This window comes from Cyprinodon tularosa, unplaced genomic scaffold (genome assembly GCF_016077235.1).
Source record: "Cyprinodon tularosa strain WSP-4 unplaced genomic scaffold, ASM1607723v1 ctg141, whole genome shotgun sequence".
Classification (NCBI taxonomy): domain Eukaryota; kingdom Metazoa; phylum Chordata; class Actinopteri; order Cyprinodontiformes; family Cyprinodontidae; genus Cyprinodon; species Cyprinodon tularosa.
This window is the reverse complement of record NW_024038232.1, coordinates 1060150-1085682: the sequence shown is the minus strand read 5'-3', so window position 1 is coordinate 1085682 and position 25533 is coordinate 1060150. Positions and strand designations below refer to the sequence as shown.

General features: G+C 36.7%; 1 protein-coding gene across 5 annotated transcripts in view; it reads right to left on the bottom strand.

The window, feature by feature from the left end:
* Positions 1–1629: 1629 nt before the first annotated feature.
* The window catches only part of LOC119779008 (protein kinase C and casein kinase substrate in neurons protein 1-like), a 38855-nt gene continuing 14951 nt past the window's right edge, over positions 1630–25533 (bottom strand). For 2 of the 5 annotated variants that reach the window (XM_038278506.1, XM_038278507.1), the window contains exons 2-10: positions 14384–14510; positions 10291–10447; positions 9250–9485; positions 7161–7313; positions 6565–6740; positions 6357–6477; positions 5874–5998; positions 5407–5600; positions 1630–2202 (exon numbers count right to left, since the gene is read on the bottom strand). In XM_038278506.1, the coding sequence (XP_038134434.1) occupies positions 2093–2202; positions 5407–5600; positions 5874–5998; positions 6357–6477; positions 6565–6740; positions 7161–7313; positions 9250–9485; positions 10291–10447; positions 14384–14443 (1332 nt within the window). In that variant the 5' untranslated portion in view covers positions 14444–14510 and the 3' untranslated portion in view covers positions 1630–2092. The other 3 variants (XM_038278505.1, XM_038278508.1, XM_038278509.1) reach the window with 3 other exon arrangements.

Below are 25533 nucleotides of genomic sequence, written 5' to 3'. Positions count from 1 at the left end.
ACACCGGCTTGTGGAATTATTAATCCAGGCTCTTATCATACCTACAGCACTGCTACATAGGCTGAATTTCCTCACTGAACATAGAATATGAGAAACAATGACACAACCTAGGAGTCTTAATTAACTTGAGCTTCAGCCAATAAGAAGATGAAAACTAATCAAGAAGAAGTGCTGAATGAGTTGATCAAACAGTGCGTGGGTTCATCAGTATGCAAAAAAAACAACTGCAGAGGGGTAAGTGCAGTGAGTACCTGACAGCTTATAGTGATTGAGGAAACACATAAAATTATAAAACTGGTTTGGAAAAGGGGCTAATCTCCATATAAAACAGCTACAGGTTGATGTTTTCAAGGCAGCTTGTGATCATGGCTGCATAATCACAACATAATCAAGAAAAGGGAGAAAACAAAGCAATTAAAGGTGATAGAGAATACAGGCACATTGTTTCTGAAAGTTGGAAAAGTAGAGAATGATGTCAAAACAGATTTTTTTTAAGGAGAGTTCCATTAGAAATAACAGAACCGCTGTTGAGAATAACTGTGAGATGATGTTATATTACAGCTTTTTTTAAAACAGAAATGCAGCAACAGACTGTGAACGGGCCAGAACAGTTCTGCATTCTTTAGTCTTCTCTTGGATTTATTAGAACATCTTCTTGATGAGGTTCTGTGTTGTGGCTTTTCTGTTCTAATGCACTTCAGGTCAGAACTTATCTGGTCCCAGTGAAAAGTTTACATATACCTACCATGGGTGTGAATGTCGTCATAATGTTGGGTCTTTAAAGATGTTAAAGAAAATGTTTTTTTTAAGATGCATTATCTTTGATAATTGCTAACTTCACTGAATAATAAAAATAAATAAATAAATGAAAAACCGAAACTGAGTGAACTGTTGTTGACTTCATTGTGGATATTCCACACAAGGTCTAAAACTATACATACATACTCAAATCCATGCATATGATAATTTAAGATTGATCTGAGAAGAGAAGTGGAACAATGTAAAGGGAATCCCACAGCATGAATGTTCCTCTACCATGCTTAATATTTGGTACAGTGTAATTAGAGCTAAACGCATCAACTTCACTAATCCACGTTTGTTTGAAATTAAGGTTGCGTTTCTCTTTGTCTCCACCTTTGTTAAGCTGCTAATTTCAGTCCAGCTCAAGTGATTGTTATTGATTTTCAAAATTGTTGTAATTTTCCAACTCCGAAAAAGGGTGACAGTAGTTTAAAAAGCATCTCAAAAGCTCCCCAAGGTGACAACTTTTCAACAGGACTGTAATATTCAGTTAAACTGATCTTTTTTTAAGCATCATTACACAGAAATCTCCAAGCATACTTATCTATTAATAGTAACAGGTATTTGGTTGAGTCCTCTTTGTTTATTTCAGGGATTGAAGATCAGTTCTGCCTTTGATTGGCAGGTCTTTATCCATTCAGAAGCTTAACACTTTTCTCTATGGATGCCTTTACTTTGTATACAGGACGTCACACATGACTCCATGACACAAGAAAACAGCAAAAGGTTTTACCTATTTTGATGCTGCAAATGTTTTAGGGACTGTTTCATGCTGCTGGCCCTCTGTTGCCTGGAAGGCCTTTTGGAAGGCATTTGTGTTTCATGTTCATGAGCTTGATTGCTAACTTAAAAGGCCATGCTGCTTTAAAAGGTGTTGAATCCCTACAAGTGAATTTTACAAGATGAAAAAACATATACATTCCCAAAAATGCTAAACATATTGTAAATACTAAAGAAGAAAACATTGTACTTTTAGAAGAGACAAACTGTACATCCAGATGTTTAAAAAACAGATTAAAATGCATTAATGCACAGCTTATTCTTGATACCCTGGCACCTTCTTTGACTTCTGGTGAAAGAAGAGCATCGCGTCCGACAGCAAGGGCAGCAGAGACACAACTGTTTGCTTCATTCGCTGTAACTTGAGGTGATGTGAACTTGAGCAGTCCTTAATGTGATGACGACAGTTTAGTGCTCCTTTCAGGAAAAGAATGATTTGAGGTCTCTGGCGATGCGTGAGCATGAGTGGATGCTTCAGTCCAGATTCAGCCGGTGTTCTCGGCTAGGAGGTTTAGATCGGCTCCACGTAATTGGCAGGGTAAAGACCGAGCTTGCCGTTGTCCAGGCGACCTTTACACCAGCCCTGATCATCCTGGTCTTCCAGCTTGGTCAGCAAATCACCTTGATTGACAAACAGGGACAGAGAGCGGGAGGGGGTTTAATGAAATGTCTGTCTTGTATTTTGCCGCTGACCACCTCTTGTGTTTATATTTACCTGCAGTTTTTACCTTTCATATTGAAATTTCATATGGAAAGAGTGATTTATTATTCTTTAAAATCTGTTGTTGAAATTTTAAATAAAGTGGAGCTTTGCATATATTACTGAGGAGCAAAAGGGCCACAGCACAACAAATAATTTGTCAAATAATTTGTTTATATATATATATATATATATATATATATATATATATATATATATATATATATATATATATATACTTTGTTTTTTAAACCTGCTAATTATTATAATAATTATTCAACTTTGTATTTTTAGTTGCAGTAGTATGTACCGTACGTTGGCTATCTATCTATCTATCTATCTATCTATCTATCTATCTATCTATCTATCTATCTATCTATCTATCTATCTATCTATCTATCTATCTATCTATCTATCTATCTATCTATCTATCTATCTATCTATCTATCTATCTATCTATCTATCTATCTATCTATCTATCTATCTATCTATCTATCTATCTATCTATCTATCTAACTGTCTGTCGATTTTAGTTACATCATAGAAAATAACACAACATCATATTTTCACATTTCATACTGGATTCCTTGTCAGGATCATTTAAAACTCTTATTGATAAAATACTACATCACTGTAGCTCAGTTTTTCTTTGAATTCCAGCTTGTTTCAATGTTTTAAGTATTTTTTAGTTGCTTAAATATTACCCATTATACACACATTGATTTAGGGAATTCTTCCTTACAAAATCTAGATATGTTCATAATAAGAACACATTATAAATTAGTTATCCACTCTTACTTGTAGCTTTCCTGCAAAGCAACAGAGATTGAGAAAATGCAGACTTTCTGTTTTTTTAAAAACATTTTGTTGTTGAGTATGACATGGAGGATACGTCAGGATGATGGAGAAATATTAATTTTTAATAGAACATGGCTGCAGTTTTTTTGGATCACAAAATAAAGCTTTAGGATCATTCATACAAACAAGTATATTAATCTAAAACTGGCACAGAAATAGGTCATTTTGGATCACATGAAATTTGCCACCTTTGATTAATAAGAATGGAACAATTTTGCAACACAGAAGTGTAAACAGAATACCAACATCCAGACTAGAGGTTTTCCTCATGCTATCATTGCTGATTCCATCCCCCAAATATCATGCAATCCACCCTGAGCGTCCAAGCTCTACGATTAAATGTATGTGCTCCGTTTAAAAAATATAACAATTTTATCTTTATGATTATCGGAATTTCTTCCTCTTAAGTTTTTAAGTTTATCATTATCACAGTGATTATTAGACATGGAAACAAGCCAATAACAGTGTACATGTATCAAACCTAAACAATCAATGAAAAGCCATCTTCAGCTGGATAAATTTAGATTTTTGAATAAACGTCACATTATAACACAAGCATCCAAAATTACTGCCTAAAAATTAAATAAGCTGAAGAGCTGCAGAAGTCTCTGTGTTTGCAATGTAGATGAAATTTTCTTTTTATTTTGGTGATATTCATAGATTTTGCTACTCTTTTTCTGATTGAGCCATTGGGTGAAATTAACCACAATGATAAGAAACAAAATGGTAACAACCAGCTAGGGTATACAATGTGATTTACAGGTTCTAATCAGTGTTATGAAGGACAGTGTGATATAATGGATGAGTCTGAAGGTTGAGGTTCATCTGGGGAGTGCTCTTATTGCGGTCTAGGAGAGTCAGGTTGAGCCAAATGACCTGGTTAACTTAGGACCTCCCCTAATCGGTACCTGGAAAAAACAAGGAAAGCAAAAACAGGGAAGAATGGATAGAAGGTAGAGATCAAGTAAGTAGTGAGGGATGAAAGCAACAAGGGAGAATGACGAATTGGATTGATTAGAGTTGGTTTTCAACTGGAGCTTGTGAGTCGCTAAAATTAGCTGTTGTTAATTTCTGTATAGTAAAACTGTGCTGTGTTGAAATAAGATTGACTTGCATTGCATTGACAGGGTGTGATGACAAGAATAAAGAGTTAAATGAGGAGATAAAGGGATAACGAATGGGATGATCGAAATGCAAATGAAGGGACTGGGAGCAAGAAAGAGGGTGTTAAAAAGATGACTTGCTTCGCATAAGACTTACCAGCTCTTTAGAAACCACAGGATAGAGTCATGCTAGCAAACCTGATATTTAATGCTGTACCTCCACCCCCCAAAAAGGTAACCCAAAACAAGCACAAAAAGCACATTCGTAGTGTCTATATTCTCTATATTTCCATTAAATAATAATCACTGTTCTGGGAGTTATCAAAAAGCTATATGAACATCAGGTTTATGGTTTATCAACTTTAAATACATAATATCTCAGCAAAATACTTTGGGATTTTTTACTTGTAATGTGGAAAAAGTAGAAAAAAGTTTAGGATATGAAAACCTTTACCAGATTTTTATTAGCAACATTTTTTTGAAGCAACACTGCATAACCTTTGAGCAAAGTATTGGCTTCATTTTAAATTAAAAAAGTTTTTAGGTCTACATGTTTGCAACACATTGACGCTCTGTACAGGCTGATCATCATGTAACTGGTCTGTAACCAGTCTGGTGAGCCAAAGTGGTCTGCTATCAGATTCCTAACATAGAAGGAGACTATTTAATTTTGTGACAGTGCAGTGCTGCCAGCAGCTTTAATGGCCGCTAAACCTGGATGTTTAAGTTCTAGCGCCCCTGGTGGCTAAAAGTTGCACAGTGTCTTTGAAAAAAGACTCCAGCAGTATTTTATTTATTGTAAATTCCAACCCATCCAGCTATTAGAAAAACCAAACCATTTTATTTGCTATCGGATGATTTTTATCTGGCACGGCTTGACTTTTAGCCTGTCTGGAGACTTTTCTCTTGTACTAAATGTAATGCGCCTCAGGAAATTATTTGAAATGCAGCAACTATTTCTAGTATAAATAAAGATAAAATAGAAGAAAAACGTCAGTTCTAATAAAACAAAGTTATTATTCAGAATTGTTTCAATTAATCATATTTTTAGGAGCTCATTGGACCAGGGATGACCTAGACTTACAGAGGCTGTGAAGAAAGATGCGTATTAAAGGCGACAAGGAAAACTACAGATAAACAGCACTTCCTGTTAAAAGCACTCACCTGCTTTGAAGCTGAGCTCGTCTTGCTCCTGACCTTCATAGTCATAAAGCGCTTTGACTCTCACACCTTCGCCAGACTCTTCATCAAAGGGATTGGACCCTCCATTTGTATCACTGCCTGAGTGAATGCCCTTCTGTTCATCATCTGACCATTCATTAGAGGAGTACGCCTGGTTCTTGTCATAGCTGCTCACACTAAAAGAAAGAAGAATCATATAAACATGTTTCACACACCTGGATAATTCAAAGGGCTGCCTTTATGGTTACGACGGCATATCTTTAATGTTTTGGTCATGTTGTTATGATAGCTAGTAAATTCTTTTTGTACTAATGAAGGCAAAGACTGCATACTGTGGGCAGATATTGCAACAAAGTCTAACTAGTCATGTATCCTTGGAAGAATTAAGGGAAATAAATAATAAATAACGAAATGCATGACTAAAAAAAGAATAAAGATCAGGCAGTAACCTTCCGCCATCTTCTGCTTGAACTTTGCCTGCTGGTGCCTTGACACTGGTCAGCATGACATCATCATTAAACTTCTTTGACTTGTCTTTCTTAGAGATGGAGTGAATAAGATCAGGGTTGTACTCCTGCAAAAAGGCCAATAAACAGAAAAGTAAATCAACTGCATAATTGGACAAATGGATGAGTATTTGTTTACTTAACAAATAAATATATATTTTTAAAGATTATGTAATTACTTCTAAATTTTCAATGTTGATCTTTAAATGTATATCAACTTAATCTAAATTAAACTAAATTGACCTTAACCTGAGTTATAAGGGTTATTTCTCTGTTGGTTAGCATGCATAATTTTGTTTTGGGTACAACTATGGCAAGATATACAAATAAAAAAAAAAAAAAAAAAAAAAAAAAGTGCTTTGAAATGAAACAAAAATATAATTACAGAAATAAAATCTTAGAGAAATAGATAATGGGCAACAGTACCTCAAACCTTGGCCAGTTCATGTGCATGCCAGGGCCATGGATATTACTAAACCACTTCAGATCTTCTTCAGGGCTAGCTGAGGTAATGGCCCGCTCAAGATCTCTGTATATCGTGACGTAACTTTGGACAGAAAAGAAGATTTGATGTAAGCATAGAGAAAAAGCAGATGATATGTTTTGACTTCTGTTTCATGCTAAGCTCACTAACTTTTGGTTCTCTGTGAGGTCGAGGTGGCGTTTGACATCCAGCAGGACCTCCCTGAGGAAGCTCAGCCTCTTCTCTTCAAACTGCTGGCACTGGTTGAACACCTGCTCCATGTTCTCCATGTACTGAGGGGTGCAGTTATTCAGCTCGTCCAGAACCTTTTCATACTTTTCCTTCGTCTGTGTGAGATCACAAAACACTATTAAAAAACCTACTATTTAGAAGTCAGATTTTTTTTGTTTTGAATTAATTTTCGACAGGTTCTAAGTAAAATGTGGCGACTGGTGTTTAAATGTTAATTTCATCGCTGAGCTAACATAATTTGAAAGCATAAAAAAATAGTTTTCTGACGGAGTTAAGATAAATCAGACATTTGATGGTTCGAGCCATAAAAAGTGATCAGAGTCCACTTCAAGAGAAGAGTGGAGATGTTAGAGAGAAAGGCAGGTGTGGCGTTCAATCACTTATTAACCATGTTACCTTAAACTATGAAGACTTGAGATTATAGCATTGCAGCTCACTTGCCTTTAAATTTATTAGAGGAAATAGTATATTTACATAATGATAAGCACATGGCTGTTAGAGCGGATATAGCAAACCTTCTGTGCGTCTTGTTTGCACTTGTCCAGTTTATCCTGTATTTTCCTCTGCTCAGCTGGTGTTGTGCCCTCTCCCTTTATGTTGGCCTCTCTTGTAGCAGCCAGCTTCTCCTCTTTGCAGGCCATGTGGTATGACTTCTTTGCAACCTCAACCTGAAAAGCAAAGTTAAGACAAAAAAACTAAAGAATATCAGGGGGTTTGCATTTAGACACAAGAAATGATTTCAAAGAACAAGTTTTAATTTAAATCCGTGTGTCATCAGCATGGTTTACCTCAGTGAGGTCTATTATAATGAGGTACAGTAACCTCAGCTGCAAACAAGTGGGACATTACCTATTACCTTTATATTCATAAAGCCCTAATATGCCAGGTTTTCTCTGCTCTAATTTTTGCTCAGCTCTTTTAAAGGTTAATCAACAGAATTTAACCAAAGCACGTCTGGACTGGGACATTGCAACTAAAATTATTTTGATATTCATCCTCTTGTTTTGCCGCGTTTGGAATTATTGCTCTTTGGGTGACTAAACTGCAGCCTACCTGTAGCTATCTGTCAAATGGACACATTTTTGACTCTATAACATTTTGCATAAAAAAGAGGCTACGTGTGACCCCCTGACAAGCAGAAGCCCAGATCCTGTTGCTCCAATAGCCTAGATCATCACTCCTAAATCACCATGCTTGACAGCTGGTATACTGTTTTTATGATGTGGCATAAAACTGCTTGGTTTTCTCCAAGCATCACCGATTGTTTGATCAAATATCATTACTTTAGTCTCCTTTTTTCCAGATGTCTTTTGGTTCACTTAGAGACAATTTTGCAAACATGTGTGCTGTCTGATTCCTTTTAGATAGAGGATGTTTTCATAGTCAGCCCTTCTTACAATTCATACCTGTTATCCCTTTTGCAAACTACAATGAGATTAACAGTAATCATATTATATACGTTGTGTGCTGTTGTTGAAGTCTTGGGTTTAAAGAGCACTACATTATCTGACCTTGGAAGGACTTTATTAGGATGTCCTGGGAAGATTTGCAAAGGCTTTAACGATTCACAATGTGAGAATAACATTTGCTTTTGTAAAATTATCTTCATGAAATTGTTTGCAAATCAGCTTTTAATCCTTCACAGAAAATGGCATGAATACCTGCGTCTAAGGAGGTCTATCCTGTCTGTCATAAGGAGTCTTAGGATAGACGGGCCAGCAACTTAAGCTCCTACTTATATACAGTCCTTTACAGTTTCTCTCTTTTTATGAAATCAATTAAAAGCAACAAGGAAACTTCTAATCAAATGTAAAACCTGCAAAAAAAATGTTAATCTTTTAACCCTGCAAAGACATTTGCTAATAAGAATGGGGAACTTCTGTTTAAGAATCTATCACAAAATTGGTCTAACATCTAAAAAAAAAAGTGTATAAAGTTGTCAACTTTCTAAAAGACAAAATCCTGGATCATCTTGTCTCTTGCTTGTCTATCTCTATGCTTGTCAGGAAAATGGATTTCTAGATGTTGTTCTAGATAATGATTGGCCAGCTGCCCTGTGCATATTAATGAGCTTAGAGAAAGCTCTCTGTGGTGATATCTGCAGACTGAACTGATTTAGCTAAGTTCCCTGAAACCAGATAAAACCTGATACCCCATGCATAATGAACTTGATTTATGGTTGACATAAGGTAAATGGAAAAAAAGGGCATCTATAGATTACCGCCATTGCAGATAAATGATTTGGTCAAACAGTAAATCTTTCACAATCAGCTACAACACAAGGATGATTAAAAGAGCTATATGACCATAGGAACCTTAAAATTGTAAACACTGACAGCTACAGTCCAGAAGGTGTAAAGTTCTGTCTGTTGAAAGAAAGTCTTCAGCCTAGGACCTACTGGAATTAGCACAAAAGTTTGACTCTAGCTAAAATAAAAATAAATCACATAAACATGAGGTCAATAAACTCTTCCTACATGTAAGCAACACTAGTAATGTTCTGAACAGCGCTACCAAATCACTAGAGAACATAAGAAAACAGCTTAGCATTTTGGCGACTTTGTAATAAGTGACAGCATCTTTACCTCACATGTTACCTCTCACCTCTTTCAGCTTCTTGGCCCAGGGTTTCTGGGCCTTCTTAAAGCCTTCTTCTGCCTCTTTGGTCTCCTTGAATCCTCCCATCATCTGTTTGTGGTACGAGTCTTTCTGCCAGTTCTTCACCTTCTCAAAGTCTATGTTCATTAGTTGGTTCTTCATGTCCGTGTGGAGGTCGCTGACCTTTTCCGCCTCACCCATCATCGCTACCCAAGCTTGCTCCACTGAGCCGTACTGTGGGCCTAGTGAAGGAAATAAGATCTGAAGCTTTACTTTGAAATAAAACAAACATATATTCTCCCACAGATCCTATCTATTCCTCCAGTCAGATTCGTTCAAAGTTTTCTAAAGAAAAGCCAGCTGATTGCATCGACTCTCGGGGTGTGGCGGCCTAGTGGTCAGGGCATTTCGCTAGGAATTCAGAGGTTCTGAGTTCAACCCCACTCCCACACACAGCGTTTTATTGTCATTACAGTACACTGTCACAAGTACAGCACAACGAAATTCACTCTCTGCATTTAACCCATCCCCTTGAGGAGCAGCGGGCTGCCATTTGTGGCGCTCGGGAAGCAGTTTGGGGTTAAAGGTCTCGCTCAGAGACCCAGAGTGGCAGTCTCTGAGAGTGGGTTTCAAAACTCACAACCTCAGGATTCCAAGCCCTATGCCCTAGCCACTAGGCCACCACACCTGCCACCGCAGAGCTCACGGACTCTGGGTCGCTGAGCAAATACCCTTTACCCCACACTGCTCCCCGTACGCCACACAATGTCAGCCCACTGCTCCCCAAGGGGATGGGTCAAATGCAGTTCATTTCGTTGCTCTGTAATTGCGAAAATGTAATGACAACAAAAGCTGAAAAAAAGATCTGTGTACATTTGACTGTCAAATTCTCATTAGGACAAAACATAGCATGTTTATTTAAATTTCAAATAAAATGAAGGGGAAAAAAGGAAGAGAGTAGGAAACAAATGATTGAGAGGCAGACAGTGAATACATTAGCAACATGCATACAAATTAAATGCATTTTAGAATGGACGAGAACCATACCTTTATCTACTAGCTGCCTCCATCTCTTGGACCAATCAGTGAGTTGCTGAGCGTAAGCTTTCTCGATTTTGGCCCGCTCCTGGATGCAGTTCATTAGGTCATTGCAGAGTCGATTACCGTCATCAATACGCTTCACTGTGCGCTTGTAGTTCCCAACCTTAATAAAAAAAATAATCGCTGGTAATTTTACTGTTACTTACTAGTAATGAATCAAATCATTAGGTTATTGTGTTTTATTTAATCTCTTTATATTATGTGTATCTTCAGTTAAATATAGATTCCCTACATACAGTTTACAGCTCCCATTTAGTACCAATTTCCTTTCAAAGCATAGGTCAAAAATCAGTACAGTCATATAATCACATTTAAATTACATACACTGTAATTAAATCTAACACAAGGTAAACAAAGTATTTCTTAGACAGTTAAAATGGGAGGTGGATTTAACTACAAGGGCATAACATTAAGGAAGTCCAATCCAAAACAAAAAATACTAAGTTTCAGCAGATCCTATATTATTCACAAACTTTACATTTTCAACAAACCTTTAATTGAATTGGGACCAAATTGGTAACGAAAATATTGAGCATTAGACTGAAATGTATTGGAATGAAATTAATTGATTTGGATTGAATTTAGACTGAGCTCAATTCTCAGCACAGTCCTTGTTAAAAACACACTTATTTTAACTATTCATTTAAAGACCCATCGTGTGAGCCTGAACGACATCTAGTGGCACAAACTGCAAACTGCATCCAACCAAAACACCCAACGGAGTGCATGAGTTGTGGGTTCTGGGTAGGACGGACACAAAACATTGTGTAGTCTTTGGACAGACATATATATATAAAACATATTCTGTATCTTTTTTTTATGTTACATTGATAAACCAAGGTTAGAATAATTAATTGCTTATTCCACTTAAGGACCCACATTGCTCACCTTCTTGGTTTGAAGATAAACAAAAAGGATTATTACAATTTTAATATCTACTTACTATATCCTTTCCTATGGAAATGTATAGCAATACTCTGTGATTCAGAATTTCCTGATTCTTTAACAAGCTTGTAATAACTCTACCTTTAATGCTAAAAGGCTTTTACTAAAAACTCCCTTTATCATCTACAAACTTTTAAATTTATATTTTCAATTTGGTTTCTAGGTTTATGAGCAACGGATTTCAGGTTGTTACTTAAATCCTAAAACTGCCTTGTTTTTTCACCCCCTGTGTGAGATGTTGGTTTTCTATCCCCCAGCCTGCAGGAGATCCACTGAATCAGCAGAAGAAGCAGCGGGAAAGAAACTGGAAAGAGCAGTTAAGAGGTGGCTGCTGCCCTGTGAGGAGTTAAGCAATCGAAAGTAAGAGGTGGGTTTACATCATTTCATTTACAGCTGTCCATGGGCACAGGAACAAGCCCCTCCCAAAGACATTGTTTTCAAAAGGTAAGAAGCTGCAGGGATTTACAATTGCTTTCCTTCCGCCAAAGCTCAGTGTTTGACCACTATTTCCCTCCAATGTTTCTGAAAAAAAAAAACTTTCAACAAACTTTAATTGTGGAATAAAAGGAAGCAGATCAGAGTGCATAATAGTATTCCACACCAGACCTTTGCCTCGCAGCAGCCCGCCGAGTCAGCAATCAGCACTGCAGCATCTTTACTGTGATGTGATGAAGTGACTGAGTGCTGGAAGCAGACATTTTATCCTTCCCATACTGATTTCTAAACACAGACTAAAGGAGGTGGAAAAGTCTAAGAATAAGTTTGATTTTTAACATAAAAATATGGAGTAAAGAATCCACTGTTTAGCTTGATTTTATGTGTAATTTCTCAGAGAGAAGGAGCTTGACAAGCTTCTTACTTTGAAGTGAGGCTAGTCTACTCCAGCTTTACATGCTGTGATCAGGGACCAGCTCTCATAAATAATGGATCTGCTTCGGGGAACTTGTAGCTCAAATAACCCAAGACTCTTTGAGGAGAAGAAAGGCTGTTGCTGATGTAAGTTTGTTAGAAAATCCAAAAGATCCATGACACTGGCACAACATGGCTACATTTCTATTTAACAATACGTTCTATCATATAACCATCATTTTACTCCACAATAGAGAAATGCAGAATTTTTTTCAAATCTTGCCTTTTAAAAAAAAAGCATTATAGATACTGTTTCTACTGTTTTAGCCATTTATTACATACTTTCTGAATATAATCAGTTTTAGTTCTTATTGGTTGTTATCTTTATTATTTAAGACAACAATTTTTTTAAATATAAAATGAGATTTTAGCCTAATGTTCTGCCTCTGTAGTGTATTCCAGAAAGTACCATGTAGAAAATTATGCCTGCCTCACCTATATGTTGATTTGATCCCCTTGTCTGATCTCACAGTGTTAAAAAGACAACAGAAATGACTGTTCAGAGCTAATTATGGTTTCATAGTCAACAAGTTTAAAATATACATATTTTTTTTTGTATTTAGGTTTTTGGACACCAATGTTTTGTTTTCCCTTTTTTTCTTCTTTTTCCCCAGTTGATTAGGACCACCACAATCTGGACTTTTTAGAACAGAAAAAATGCAAAATTTAGGAAAGCGAGTTTCCGTCGGACAACACTGCACAATATTAGGACTCGACAAAATGTTTCCGTAATGTTTCACTGGTCACCACAATGCTACTAGCCTGAATAAAGCAATATACATGCCTGAATGTATTATAAAGTCCTTCCGCATCATAAAATAAGCTAAAATCCATATTTTCTTTGAGTTATAAATATTACAATCTCAAATGTTCATTTATTGTTCTAGCAACCAGCATATTCAGATTGATGTGCAATTTGGAGGTGTTCGCACTACTCCGTTACTGATAAACCCCACAGAGTCCGTTGCACACTGATATCTATGTATAGGGGGTCTTTGTTGTGGGAGAATATGGTATGGGAAGCCAGGGAACAGAGCAAAATGATACCCATAGCTGTGGTGCAAACTGGAGTTCTATAACTTACCATGTTCCTATAGTGGGATTAGAATAGAATGACAAAAAAACTGCTATGCTCCAGCAAGTTTCATAGGGAGTACAGTGCATTTTTGATACAAAAACACAAGACCTGTCTATGATGTTGCATGTATACGGCTTTATTCAGACTTTATTAATATGAAAGGAGTATTACATCAATCTTGGATGCTGTAATCCTTTTTTTATTTATCCTCTATCATCCATGTGCCATTGTTTTTTTAAGTATATTTCTTTACAATTTATTTCCTCTGTTTACTTCTAGACGACTGAAAATTTAGTCCAGATATCTCCCCTTTTATAAATCCTTGTATTATTAACTTCCGGCTTTTACAGCATATTTTAATGTTTTGTAAACTGTCTGCCTTTTGCTAGAATTTGGATCATACCTTCCACCCAACAGGAAAACAGATAACTTTACTCATTTATACGTTACTTTTATTAAAAAAGGAAACCTGTCAGTAACTTCTTAAAGCAGTAAGGCACCAATATTTCCAAGTGTTTGCCACTTACAACCAGCTGAATAATTAGATGAAAATAAAGGTCAGAACAGAAAGGAGAACATTTTCAAATCTAGATGGAATATATCTAGCCGTCATTCTTATTAAAAACAAATGAGTAAATAACTAAAACTAAACGTCTAATAATTAAGCTAAAAGGGAAGGAAATAACATAAGGGAAATAAATGCTTATGACAGGATTATAAGTCCTGGATAGTTTTCTGCATTCCTAATTTTGCATTTAAATGAGTGGACTTAGTTGCTTACTAATCTCATTCTTGATTGATGGCCACATGATGCTACCGTTTGTCATTTTGTTGTGAATTTCTGTGGGTGTAATTACCAACCAACCCAGTGTGAGCTACCTGAGATTAGTGAGCCCATCCACCTGATAAATCTGGTGCTATGCTTACTGTCGAGCACACACCTGATTTATGTGCAGATGTGAGTCTAAGACACGCTGATAAACGAGGCTACAAATCGTATTTCTTCTCTCCTACCCACATGAGGAAGGTCTGCCGGTAGTTTATCACAATACAGTGTCACTTTGGGTTCAGGTCTAATCTGTCAAATGCTGCAGCCCTTTTTCTCACCTCCCAGAAACTGTCCGTGGCACCCTCATGGCTGCCGTACTCATCATACCCTCCAGACATGGTCCCAGATTTGGCAGGGTGGCTTCAGGCTATGGGGGGTCTGCGGCAAAGTGGTCCTCCTCATGCACTGCCCAGAAGGATGAGAAATATGTAAATCAATGAGCTGACAGAAGAATTGGATGCAGGGTGTGATAAAATAAGGTATCTTTTAAAAAATGTCAAATAGATTTGACAGGTTGGTAAAATAATATAGCTTTAGTTCAAATGTTTCAATAACCTAAAATGTATCATTAATAAACTTTATGTGCATAAATCAGAGGTGAGTAGTAAGTAGTTTACATTTCCGCTTACCCCAACCATCACAAATATCTTGAGCTATTTGGTAGTCAAGTAAAAATAAAGTAAACCTCAATGTTTGCAGGATGTTCTTCATCCTTTGCTGACTTACTAAAACTGATTCTATATGTTTATGTTGAAAGAATGATTAAAATTTTTTTTTTGTTATTTTGTAATCATGTGTTTTTAATTGTATATCTTTTTATGGATGTCCTGACACAACTTTTTCATTTCCTATACGATACTATTAACTGATATTGACCAAATACGATATCAGCATGAATCAAACATACTTTTATTACTTTTTTCGTATTGCAGCATATTAGAAAGGGATTGATCAAGTCATATTACTTGAACAAGAAACAATAGTCAAGAATGAAACACACAAGAAATCTGACTCCTTTATTTCTAACCATGTTAAATAAACTATGAACAGAAACTGATTATTTTTACTATATTTATTAGTATCAGAGATGTTGGCTTATATATTCCAATAATACCGGTAGTTGTATGGCTGATCCTAGACCTATATTGATCAGGTAGTCCCTACCTAATATGTTATATCATTTGGAATACCAGAACTTGCACATAACTCTCAGTATAATTACATCATTTTAAACATTAATGAGATATTTTGTAAGTTTTCACTGAAAAATATCTTTAAAATAGCCTTTTTATTTGAGTCTTTACCACTAAAACATAATTTAATGAGCAGACTGACACCTCAGTAGTTCAGCACCGATGCATCTATAAGCATGTTACCTATTTTCCTATTTTAACTTCAGGTCAGAAGTTCTCATTCTGTTCAGCGGATGTGACGTCAAGCCCGTCCATAGCAAACTATCAAAGTGTCAGATTCAAAAATAATTCAAAACATTTTGTGGATACTCAGAAATGACCAACATCCAGCTCAACTCGGACACCAATGGGAACTCCAAGTGAGAAAAGTAAAAAATGGAATAAAAAATAAATCCTTCTTAAGTACAAACGGAAACTATGAGAAAAAGTAGAATAGTGCTGCAGTTATGAGTTTTGGCCACAGGGGGCAGTATCGTTAAAAAACTCCATAATGCTTCTTTAAATCAGATGTTTAGAGCCAACAGTTGCTCAGTAATTCAGTAGCCTTTTCATAAAGTATATTTTTAATCTTACTTTAGTAATTTCTTGGAGTAAAATTTTCTGCTTGAGTAAAAAAATCTAAAATAGTGCTACTCTTACCTGAGTGAACATTTTGAGTACTCTAATATCCACATCTTATATAAAAGCAAGGTGAAATACGATGCAAAGGGGAAGTAAATGAAAAATGAAAGCAAACTCAATTATAGCTACTGTAACTACAATGCTGATAAGTAAACTACTGTTTGATCCATAAATGTCACATATTTACAACCACAAGTTATCCTATGAAAATTTATTTCAAAGAACAAAGAACTGCACACCCTGATGAGGCATAAGGATTTGTAGTGCTCAAAACTTAGTTTTAGCTCAGAGTTCTTGCTAGACGAGATTAAGCATTAGCTATAAGAATTTTTTTTTCATTTATTGGATAGCAAATTTTTTCCTTTTAGGTTGTCCATATTACTCATTTTTGAGTATAAAGGCCGTAAAAAGATGTCATGATCAGACACCAGAAGGTACTGCAAAAAAAGTGAAAAAAAGCTACGCAAACCCAAAGAAAAACTCAGAAGGATCTTCAGAACACTGTCCATTAAACCCAGGTTAAAGATAAACAAGAAACAATGGGGTCAAAGCAACTACAGAATAACTTTTTTTATTACAGTAGTTTAAAATTGAACTTTATTTGGACTGGGTGTCTTAGACATTTCAAACAGCAATATTAATGTAGCGTCGTAAAACGGATTAACGTCCCAAAGCTTTTTTTTGTCGAATGAACTTTTATTTAATAAAAGAGAGGTTGATATTTCAATTTCCTGTTGATGAGGGAACAGAACGAAGCAACAATTTAAAGTACAATCATTGTTTCCTACACCTGTATTACAGTTGTCATATTTATACTTAAACATTGCTAATTGAAACATATGTCTTTTTGCATAACACACAGACGAAATGGCTAAGCTAGAAGTGGATAAACAATCTCTGTTTTCCTACTAAATTCATTAATTCATAAAATGCAACATATTTTCTGTACTTTTCAGATACTTGTTTAGGCTTCAATCCCATGCATCTTGTAAAACATTAAGTTTAAAAAAACTGCAGATCTCAAACATGAATGTAAGCATGTGTGGTAGGAGCTGCAAACCATAATTACACAACATAAACAAACAATGTTCCTCACAGAGCAGAAAGCGGGATGAAATGGAAAGTGAAAATGCAAATCAAATGGATTTGAAGTATCAGAGCAACAAGGAGACAAGCTGTTATCATGGTGTTTACTCCGACAGCAGCTTACGTGGAGTCTCTGCTGAATTCTAAATACCAATGAACAGATGATATAGGGAAAGCATTTCATGTGAAAAGGTTGTTGATTGATGCAATTTCTAATAGAGGCTTTCTTTAAACAAAAAAAAAATGCTGAGAAAGAACCACCTTGCTTAAGGATCCATGACAAAATTGCCTGATAAATAAAGAACTTGACAAGATGAGAAATGAGGTTATTTACGTTCTTGCTGAGAGCTAAATGAGACGATCGATGATGTACTTATATCTGTTGCTGCATGAGTTGCAAGTGGGAATCAAAAGAATCACTGCTACAGGAGGAACAAAGCACCACCTATCAGGACAATGTTTAATGTTTGCTTTAATAAATGAAAATAAAATAAAGAATATTTTTCAGGATGTCCTCTGACCACCTTCTTTAATCTATTATATGGTGTAATATAAGCATCTACATTTAAATGAGTAGAAAACTAAACGCCAATCAATCTATAACTGAATTTGCAGAGCAGGGAATCCAAAACTGACTGAAAATGCAAGATGTCAGAATTTATATTGTAGATTTCATATCATGATCTCTAGAGAATAAAGTATTCCAATGTTTTATTTTGTCTAATTAGAAAAGCAGTATGAGAAAAGCAGTTATTTGTTGAGAAGCAAGTGATTACCCTGCGTCCTAGTTGTACTCAGCTTTAGGTGTTCATAGTCAACCTTTAGTATTTGTTTAGCTCTGTGCAGCCTCTGCTAACTTCATGTAATGTTTTATCCAATGCAAAAAGAAAAAAAAAAGTTCTAAAAAATCTATTGCTTATAAATATATCCTTCAAAGAGCATTTTCTAAAATGTCCATCTATAAAACAATGATCCCCAATATAAAAAAAATAAAAAAAATTCGCTGAGATTTTATATTTGTTAGTTAACACCCACATATCTATTCTTGAGGTTTCTTTGTCCAAGGAATCTCAGCTCACCAGCCTTTTTATGAAATATGTGGATTTTCAGACTCTAAATTTGTTTATTATGTTAAAAGGCGACATAAAATTGTAACTAAACAGAAAACTGTTTACTATAAACCAGGCATATATGAAACAATAGAAAATGAAGCGGCTGTGATTTGTTTTGATCTGAGCTGAGGTCAGGGGGAGGGGAGAGAGCTGTGCGAGTATTTGGGTCAACCATGGACTAGTAGATTGGAGCAACATAATTCACAATCTGAAGGCAGAGTGAAACTAGGAAGTTGCTTCCAAAAAAAACAAAGCAACAACAATCCAGATCCTGCTTGGATTGAAAGGTGTTTCCTCTTTATATTAGGAGTTTTAGAGCAAAAACAAATGTTTGCTCCTGCAGTGAAGCTCCGTAGAGAGGGAGCTTGAGGAGTGGGTGTTTATTATGCTTGGTTGAGCCATTAGCTGCACGCTAAGAGGAAAGGGGGGGGGCTTTTGTTGAACCTTGCCTTTTTTTAAAGGAAGGTTGCAGAGTATGAAAAAAATATTAAAAAAACATTGACTGACTTTTTTTTTTTTTTTTCATATCAAAGCTAAAACAGATCAAATAAACTGATCAGAAATCCCTGACTGACATAAAGCCAACACAGAATCAGTACTGCTAGAACCCAGGCAAAAACTCAACTAAGAGATGCATCCTCTGATGTTTAGTTACCATCACATCACTTCGTCTCACTCTTCACTTTTTCCTTTTTTTTCTTAAAGTGAACAGCAGCTACTATTCAGCATCCACAGCATTTACAGACAAGCTGAAGCATCCATATAATGCAAGCGTACAGACCATTCCCATCACTGCAAGCCAGCTGCACCAACATGTCCGATTAAGGAAAAAGTCCAACACAAAGGCAGTGAAGACGCCCAGAGAACAGGAGCACACAGCCCCCCACAACAGCAACAAAAGCCTACCTCCAGTCCTCCATGAACAGCAGCCTAGGGTGCAGCGATAGAAAAAAGAAGCACGTGGGGTCCTCTGGCAGGCAGTCCTGCTCTCCACCGCCTCCCCTCCCGTCTGCTGATCTTTGCTCTGTGTTGCTGGTCTTCTCAGTGGTGCATCAGCATACAGAGCAGGAGGAAAAAGGACCAGAATCTTTTTTATCAATGAGCCCAGAGTGCTGTACAATGTTTACATATGTGTGTTTCCCACTGACGGATAATAATCTACATGCTTTAATGGCTCAGAGGATGGCAGAGGCAGAGATGAGGGGGGTGGGGTAGGTGATGCTGATTCTTGAGAGTAGCGTTGAAAAAGATTTGGTGCAGACGCAAGACGTGTTCAATTACCAGAATTAAGCAGCATCATACATCACACAGCATCATAGCTTTACTTTCATAGGATTTATCAAGATTTTCCAACAAAGCTGCTAAATACCTCTTCACAAGCTGCAGATATTAAGGACTTTGTTACAATTGAACTAGGTTAATATTTTTGTATGTTTTTTTTTGCAATTTTGTTTGTTTTTTATCAAAATAGATCTCTCTTGTAAATGTTTGGATCTCAATAAGACATCATGTATAAAGTTGAAATGACAAAAATGAAACTATTAACAAGACAAGAAGAACAGAGAATGCATTATCCTCAGAAAAAATAGAGTAATGGTAGGAAATGAATAATTTACTGGTTCTTGACTGGTTTATTGCATAACAGCAGATATGCCAGCATGCAAGTTTCTTTTCTAAGAATCAACAGCAGCAAAAGGATCATTTGTTTGTATTTTGGCTGCTTTTATGATATTAAGAGAATAAAGATTAAGCTCACTTTTTATAATGGATTTTACTTGACCAAGTTTCACCATTTCACAAATCTAAACCCAAAACAACCTGAACTACAAGACAGCAGCATACATTTTATTATTATCATCTCCTTTCTATCTCTTCTTTCTTTCATCTTTTCTCTTTTTTTTCCTTTTCTTCTTCTGTTTTTCTGCTCTATTTACATTGCAGTGTCCATATAAACTGTAAAACTCCCTGCATAATTATAATTAAGCCATACTGCTCCACTTGTGAAAGTCAAATCTGTTGGACTCTTTTTGGCATCAAGACTATTATTCTTATTGCCACATTGCCAGACAGGACACTGTAAAAAAAAAAAGCATACATTTTATATTTGAGGTAGATTTTAATTTGGTAGTCCAGAAATTTTGAAAGAGAAGCCATGGAACGCCACTGATGGCATGATTGTTTCCTGGTTTTCCCTACAAAAAAGCCAAAATGGAAATCACAATATCAAAATGTTAGGTTGAAGCAACCCTGAAGTCAAATATGTAAGCTCTTAGGAATTTCCTCGTGACTGGTTAGCATGTCAGCGCTGTTGACATAGCATCTATAAAATGATAAATAATTAACCTATGATGACATCCTGAGCAAATACATATGCATACAGAGACTGATCTGCAGCTTTAGTTGCCTTTAAGGAGCATTCTGTCTGTGTGGCATTCTCAGCTGTGGCCTGAAAGTCACAGCAGAAAGGAGCAAAGATGGGATGGCCTCAGCTGGAGCCGACAGAAGACGGGCCGCTTGCTTTACTGCGTTCAAAGACTCCCACCGTAGGCCTCTACATCCAGGAATATTGAAAAGCAAAACAAGTCTCTTCAAAGTTTTGGGTTTTTTTGCCTTTAATTTGCAGCAATTCGTCCCTGGGAATATTTATTTCCCTTTTTTTTCACTGTTTCTGTTTTTATGATTACAGGAGTTACTTGTGCTGCTATTAATTTATTGTGTCAAAGGGTAAGATGCAAAGAAAGTTTCCATCTTTGGAGCGAGATAGGAAAACTTTAAAGTAAAACCACAGATATGATGAGAGTAAGTTCACAAAATAGAAACTTAGACTTAAAATCTATTGATATCACATACCATGTTGTTTCCTCGTTACCAGGGTCCCTTTTCAACCTTGTTTGGCTGTTTTATTTAAAATCACAATTTAATCTAATAAATATTAACCTGAAAATAAACCTACTTCCCCATTCCAGACACATGATACCAAGCTATTAGACAGAGTGTCACTAAGTAGGCTAATGTTTTCAAAGTATTTGTATTTTGCCCTGTGATTTTTATTTACATTTGTTCTTTAGTAACCTTACAAGTATTCTCCATGGCTGCAGAAAACCTCTTAAACTATATGTTTGGAGCACTGAAAGGTTTCTAGATAGCAACACAAAAAACCCACATGGAGGCTGGTCCTGAACGGAACCAGGACTACTTTTTTAATAAGTACCATCTACACTATATATTAAACCTAAACTGTATAAAATGATCGGGAAGCAGAAAAGGTGTTCACAAAATGTATTCCTCCACTCTGTGTATGGAGTTTTAAATAGTGGCTAGTTGCTGTAACAGAGGGTTGCATGTCTACTGTGTGACTGCTGTGTTTGGAGTTCACGGGATTGAGGCAATAACATCAGAATAAAGCATTTGCAAGGGAGACCCACATACAAATGTCTGAGGCCTTTGGAGCAGGAAAAATTCCTCTGTCAAAGATGAGAACTTCAAAAAAAAAATTTGTGAGAAATGTACTGTAAAAGGAACCAAAATCAATCAAATTTGTCACTCAGGATGAAAGTAGTATTCCCTATAAACAACAAGTCCTCTCCATTTCCATCCATCTGGTCTCCGGTAGCTTTCACCTCCTGTTCACAGCTCCTATCCCATTAATTTTCATCTGGTCGACAACAAGAAACCTTTCAGGTTAGGAAAGGAACTCCAGACCACTGTGCTGAATCTAAGCAGCCTTTAGCTTTTTTACATGATTACTTAACCCTTATATTATGTTAAGGGTCAATTTGACCCATTTCAGTTTTTGTGTTGATCAAAGTACTGGTTATCTTTTTTTTTTTCTTCATGAAATTTGGTGACTTTTCCTCATCTGGGGTCATGAACATGTATGTAAAATCTGGCCACTCTGATGTGTAGTGGAGTGTCTGTGCAGAGTATGTATACAAATATGATGTTGTGGGTCATTTTGACCCGGACACTTTAATGTGGGTAAGTAGCTATTCAGGTAAATAAAAATGGCTCTTTGATGTACTTTACTCTTTTCATTTGTCTCTGAGACCGAGACCCAGGTGTGGTAAGGGAGGGAACTATCTTACACTAGTTCTTGTCAATGCTCTCATGTCATCTATATGAAAAAACTCACCAAAAACTGAGCTCCTGAAGGATTACAGCTGAGTAGTCTTTTACACAAATTTTGAACTTGGATAGTGATGTAGAGCAAGAGGTTTCTAAGGCAGAGGATATTTCAGAATCAGAAGACAAAGTTATTGTTCACCCACATGATCAATTCTCCTACTATGAGAAGGATTCAGAGGAAGAGTCTGCTATTATCCCCCGAACAGATGAAAGCCCAGGAGTGCAGATGCAAGCCCAATCATCTTCCGCAGGAGTGACAACATCACCACACCAAAGTTGATGCAGACTATCATCAGCTAATTTGATAAAAACTCCTGGTCCTACCAGATTTTCAATCACATGAATTGAAGAGATTCAGTCAGCATTGCTCAGAATGCCCATATCATAATATGGGCAACCTGAGGTGCAAAATCCAGCTATGCATGGAATATGCAAGTATACTGTATACTGGAAAGCTACCTGGAGGAAAAGCTTAGAAGAATCAGGGGATGTGTGTGGTGCTGGAGATGAATGAAGGGTTGCAAGTCATAACATCACTTGTGACCAGTGATGGGACTAACGGCGTTGAAACTAACGGCGTTACTAACGCCGTTACCTTGTTTTAGTAACGAGTAATCTAACTAATTACTTTGACTGTAACTATAACGCAGTTACCATTGCAGACACCCCGTTACTGCGCGTTACTCAGGTCGCACAATGAACCTTTTTTCATGATAGGACTCGTGCGCAGCTGCGTGAAGCTGACACCCCACCCACGTCAAAAAACTCTGCAAATAGACTGAATGGTTAGTGCAACGTTAGTGCAGATTTGTGCAGAAAAAAATATTGTTTGTGCTACTTTTGTTTAAGAGATATTAAAGATTATTTTTTAGGTCATCAAGAGGTGCGCGCCTTGTCATGAGAGAGGTGAGGATGAGAATGGCTGATGTATGGTGAGATTCCGTCTGTCAGTTGGGTAGGTGGGTGTTTCTGCTGGTGGGTGTTAACGTACAGCACACACAGAGAGATGGAGAGTGAGGATGACTCCAGCAGCAAAACAGCGTTTTCCACATGGAAATACCGGTGTTACGTAGAGCTCCCTTTCCCCATCACATAACGGTTTCTTCTGCATCTCCACACAGCGCAGGCGGCACGATTCACCGCGCAAGCGACAGGAAACGCGCATGCTCGCTAAAGGCGCCCAACAGTCGCCCTGTGCTCGCGCCACAGGAGAACTATGGAGAGCGTGAACGATCAAATGAACCTGACAACAGCCAGAAATGATAGCCTGTATGGAGAAAGGGAGAAATCTGGATGGATGGATGGATGGATGGATGGATGGATGGATGGATGGATGGATGGATGGATGGATGGATGGATGGATGGATGGATGGATACTCTGCCTTCTCAACCTACTGTATTTTTTATTTTAAACATTATTTGATGGCCTTTGTGGCAGGGATGGAGATCCATATTTTATGCCACACACAGAGTATACATCTAGATAGATAGATGGATAGATAGATGTTGCAGTATCTATAACAACCCAAACACACAGGATTTCAGAATTAGACATCCCCAGTTATTAATTTCATATACTCACCGGATCTGAATGTCCTGTTATAAAACTTCACATGGCGTTCCCCCCTGATGTCATTTACGTTGAGTTGCAATAAATGCTAAACTGTCTGCAGGTTCTTGTCTTTGTCGTCCGCTCTATTCAGCTGGCTTTGGAAACACACGGCGAGAAGGTGGGGGCCGGGTGGTGAGGTTTACGGGGGCGAGAAACGCAAAAGTAACGCAATGTTACTTTTACTAGTAACTAGTTACTTTTATTGTGGAGTAACTCAGTTAGTAACTCAGCTACTTTTTGGGAGAAGTAACTAGTAACTATAACTAATTACTTTTTCAAAGTAACGTGCCCAACACTGCTTGTGACAACCTCTAACCTACCTCCTTAGAGAAGAATTTCAGAAAAGAAAGCTGACCATGTTGGGAACAGAAGGTTCTTATCATGAATATAATGCAAGCTGATATATCTCTGAGCACAAGAAAGGACTTGAAGGCACAAATGATCCTGGATTATAACTCAACCAGAGGAGGAGTTGACAATCTGGACAAAGTCACAGCAATATACAGCTGCCAGGGCAAGACTGTCCACTACCCAACCAACATAAAGTGGAGACGGGTGAATAGAAGAGGAAAAGATCCCAGCTCTGTCCCTCCTGAGAGGACAGTAAAACAAGTACATCTTGTGTGAAATGTATGAATTCCATCTGCAGAAAGCAGTTACATTCTTCCCATCATGCTGAGAACTTTAAAATTGTTGAATGTTCAAAATATTGGTAACTTGCGAATTTTAAAGGTAAATTTTAAAAAACAAAATTTGTGAAGAGGGAACATTTCAAACCTAAATAAAGTGTGTGAATTGCATGGTTTGTCACTTGACTAAATGTTTAATAGTCTAAAATAAATTGGTTATTGTTTTAACCTGTTTTCTTGACTATGTTGCTTGTATTTACACAGTGCGGGTCAAATGACCCGCAACATAATGAATGTAATTTTTTTTCAACATAATATAAGGGTTAATAACAGACACAAACAAACATATAAAAACTGCTTCTATAAAAAACAACTTTCAACTTACTCGTTCACATGAAATGTATTTTTAAGTATGAGACAGATTAATTTCTCTTTCTGTTTACTAAAATTCCTCCTATAAGTTTGACTTAATATAAATCAATGAATTCATTTTAGGAATGTGTATCTTTTTTTGGCATAATTTATTAATTTCAATAGTTTACTGGAAAATGATTCTAATAGCAAGAAGTCGTTTTGGTAGACTAATTAACCATTGTTCCATTAATTGTTGCATTTTGTGGTGTAAAAAAGGTAATATTTGGAAATTCTGAAGATTCTGCCTCTGTTTTGGTGCTGGATGGTCTGTTCTTTGTCTAAAAGGGTGCGGTCTTTTTCTTGATTTTGGAAGAACCGGTCTTGACTCTAACCCTGGTGCGTATCCCTAAGTTGTAGTAGAAGAGACTTTCTTTCTCCCTGAACGTTTCTTTATGGGCTCCGTATAAAGTAGCTATGTTGTATTTATTATGGTGCTTATGCAGGAGTCGGGATGAATCATTGAAGGTAAATCCAGCTGTTTAGAGAATAATATTGGTCTTAATTAGACTATGGTGTTAGGGCAGTGGGATCAAGGTGGAGGTAAAGACAACTTCTCTGGGAATTATACTTGATGTTTTCATATTTCTAAAAATAAAATGTTGTAATTTTAATCTTTTTTCTGTTTTATTTATTTTG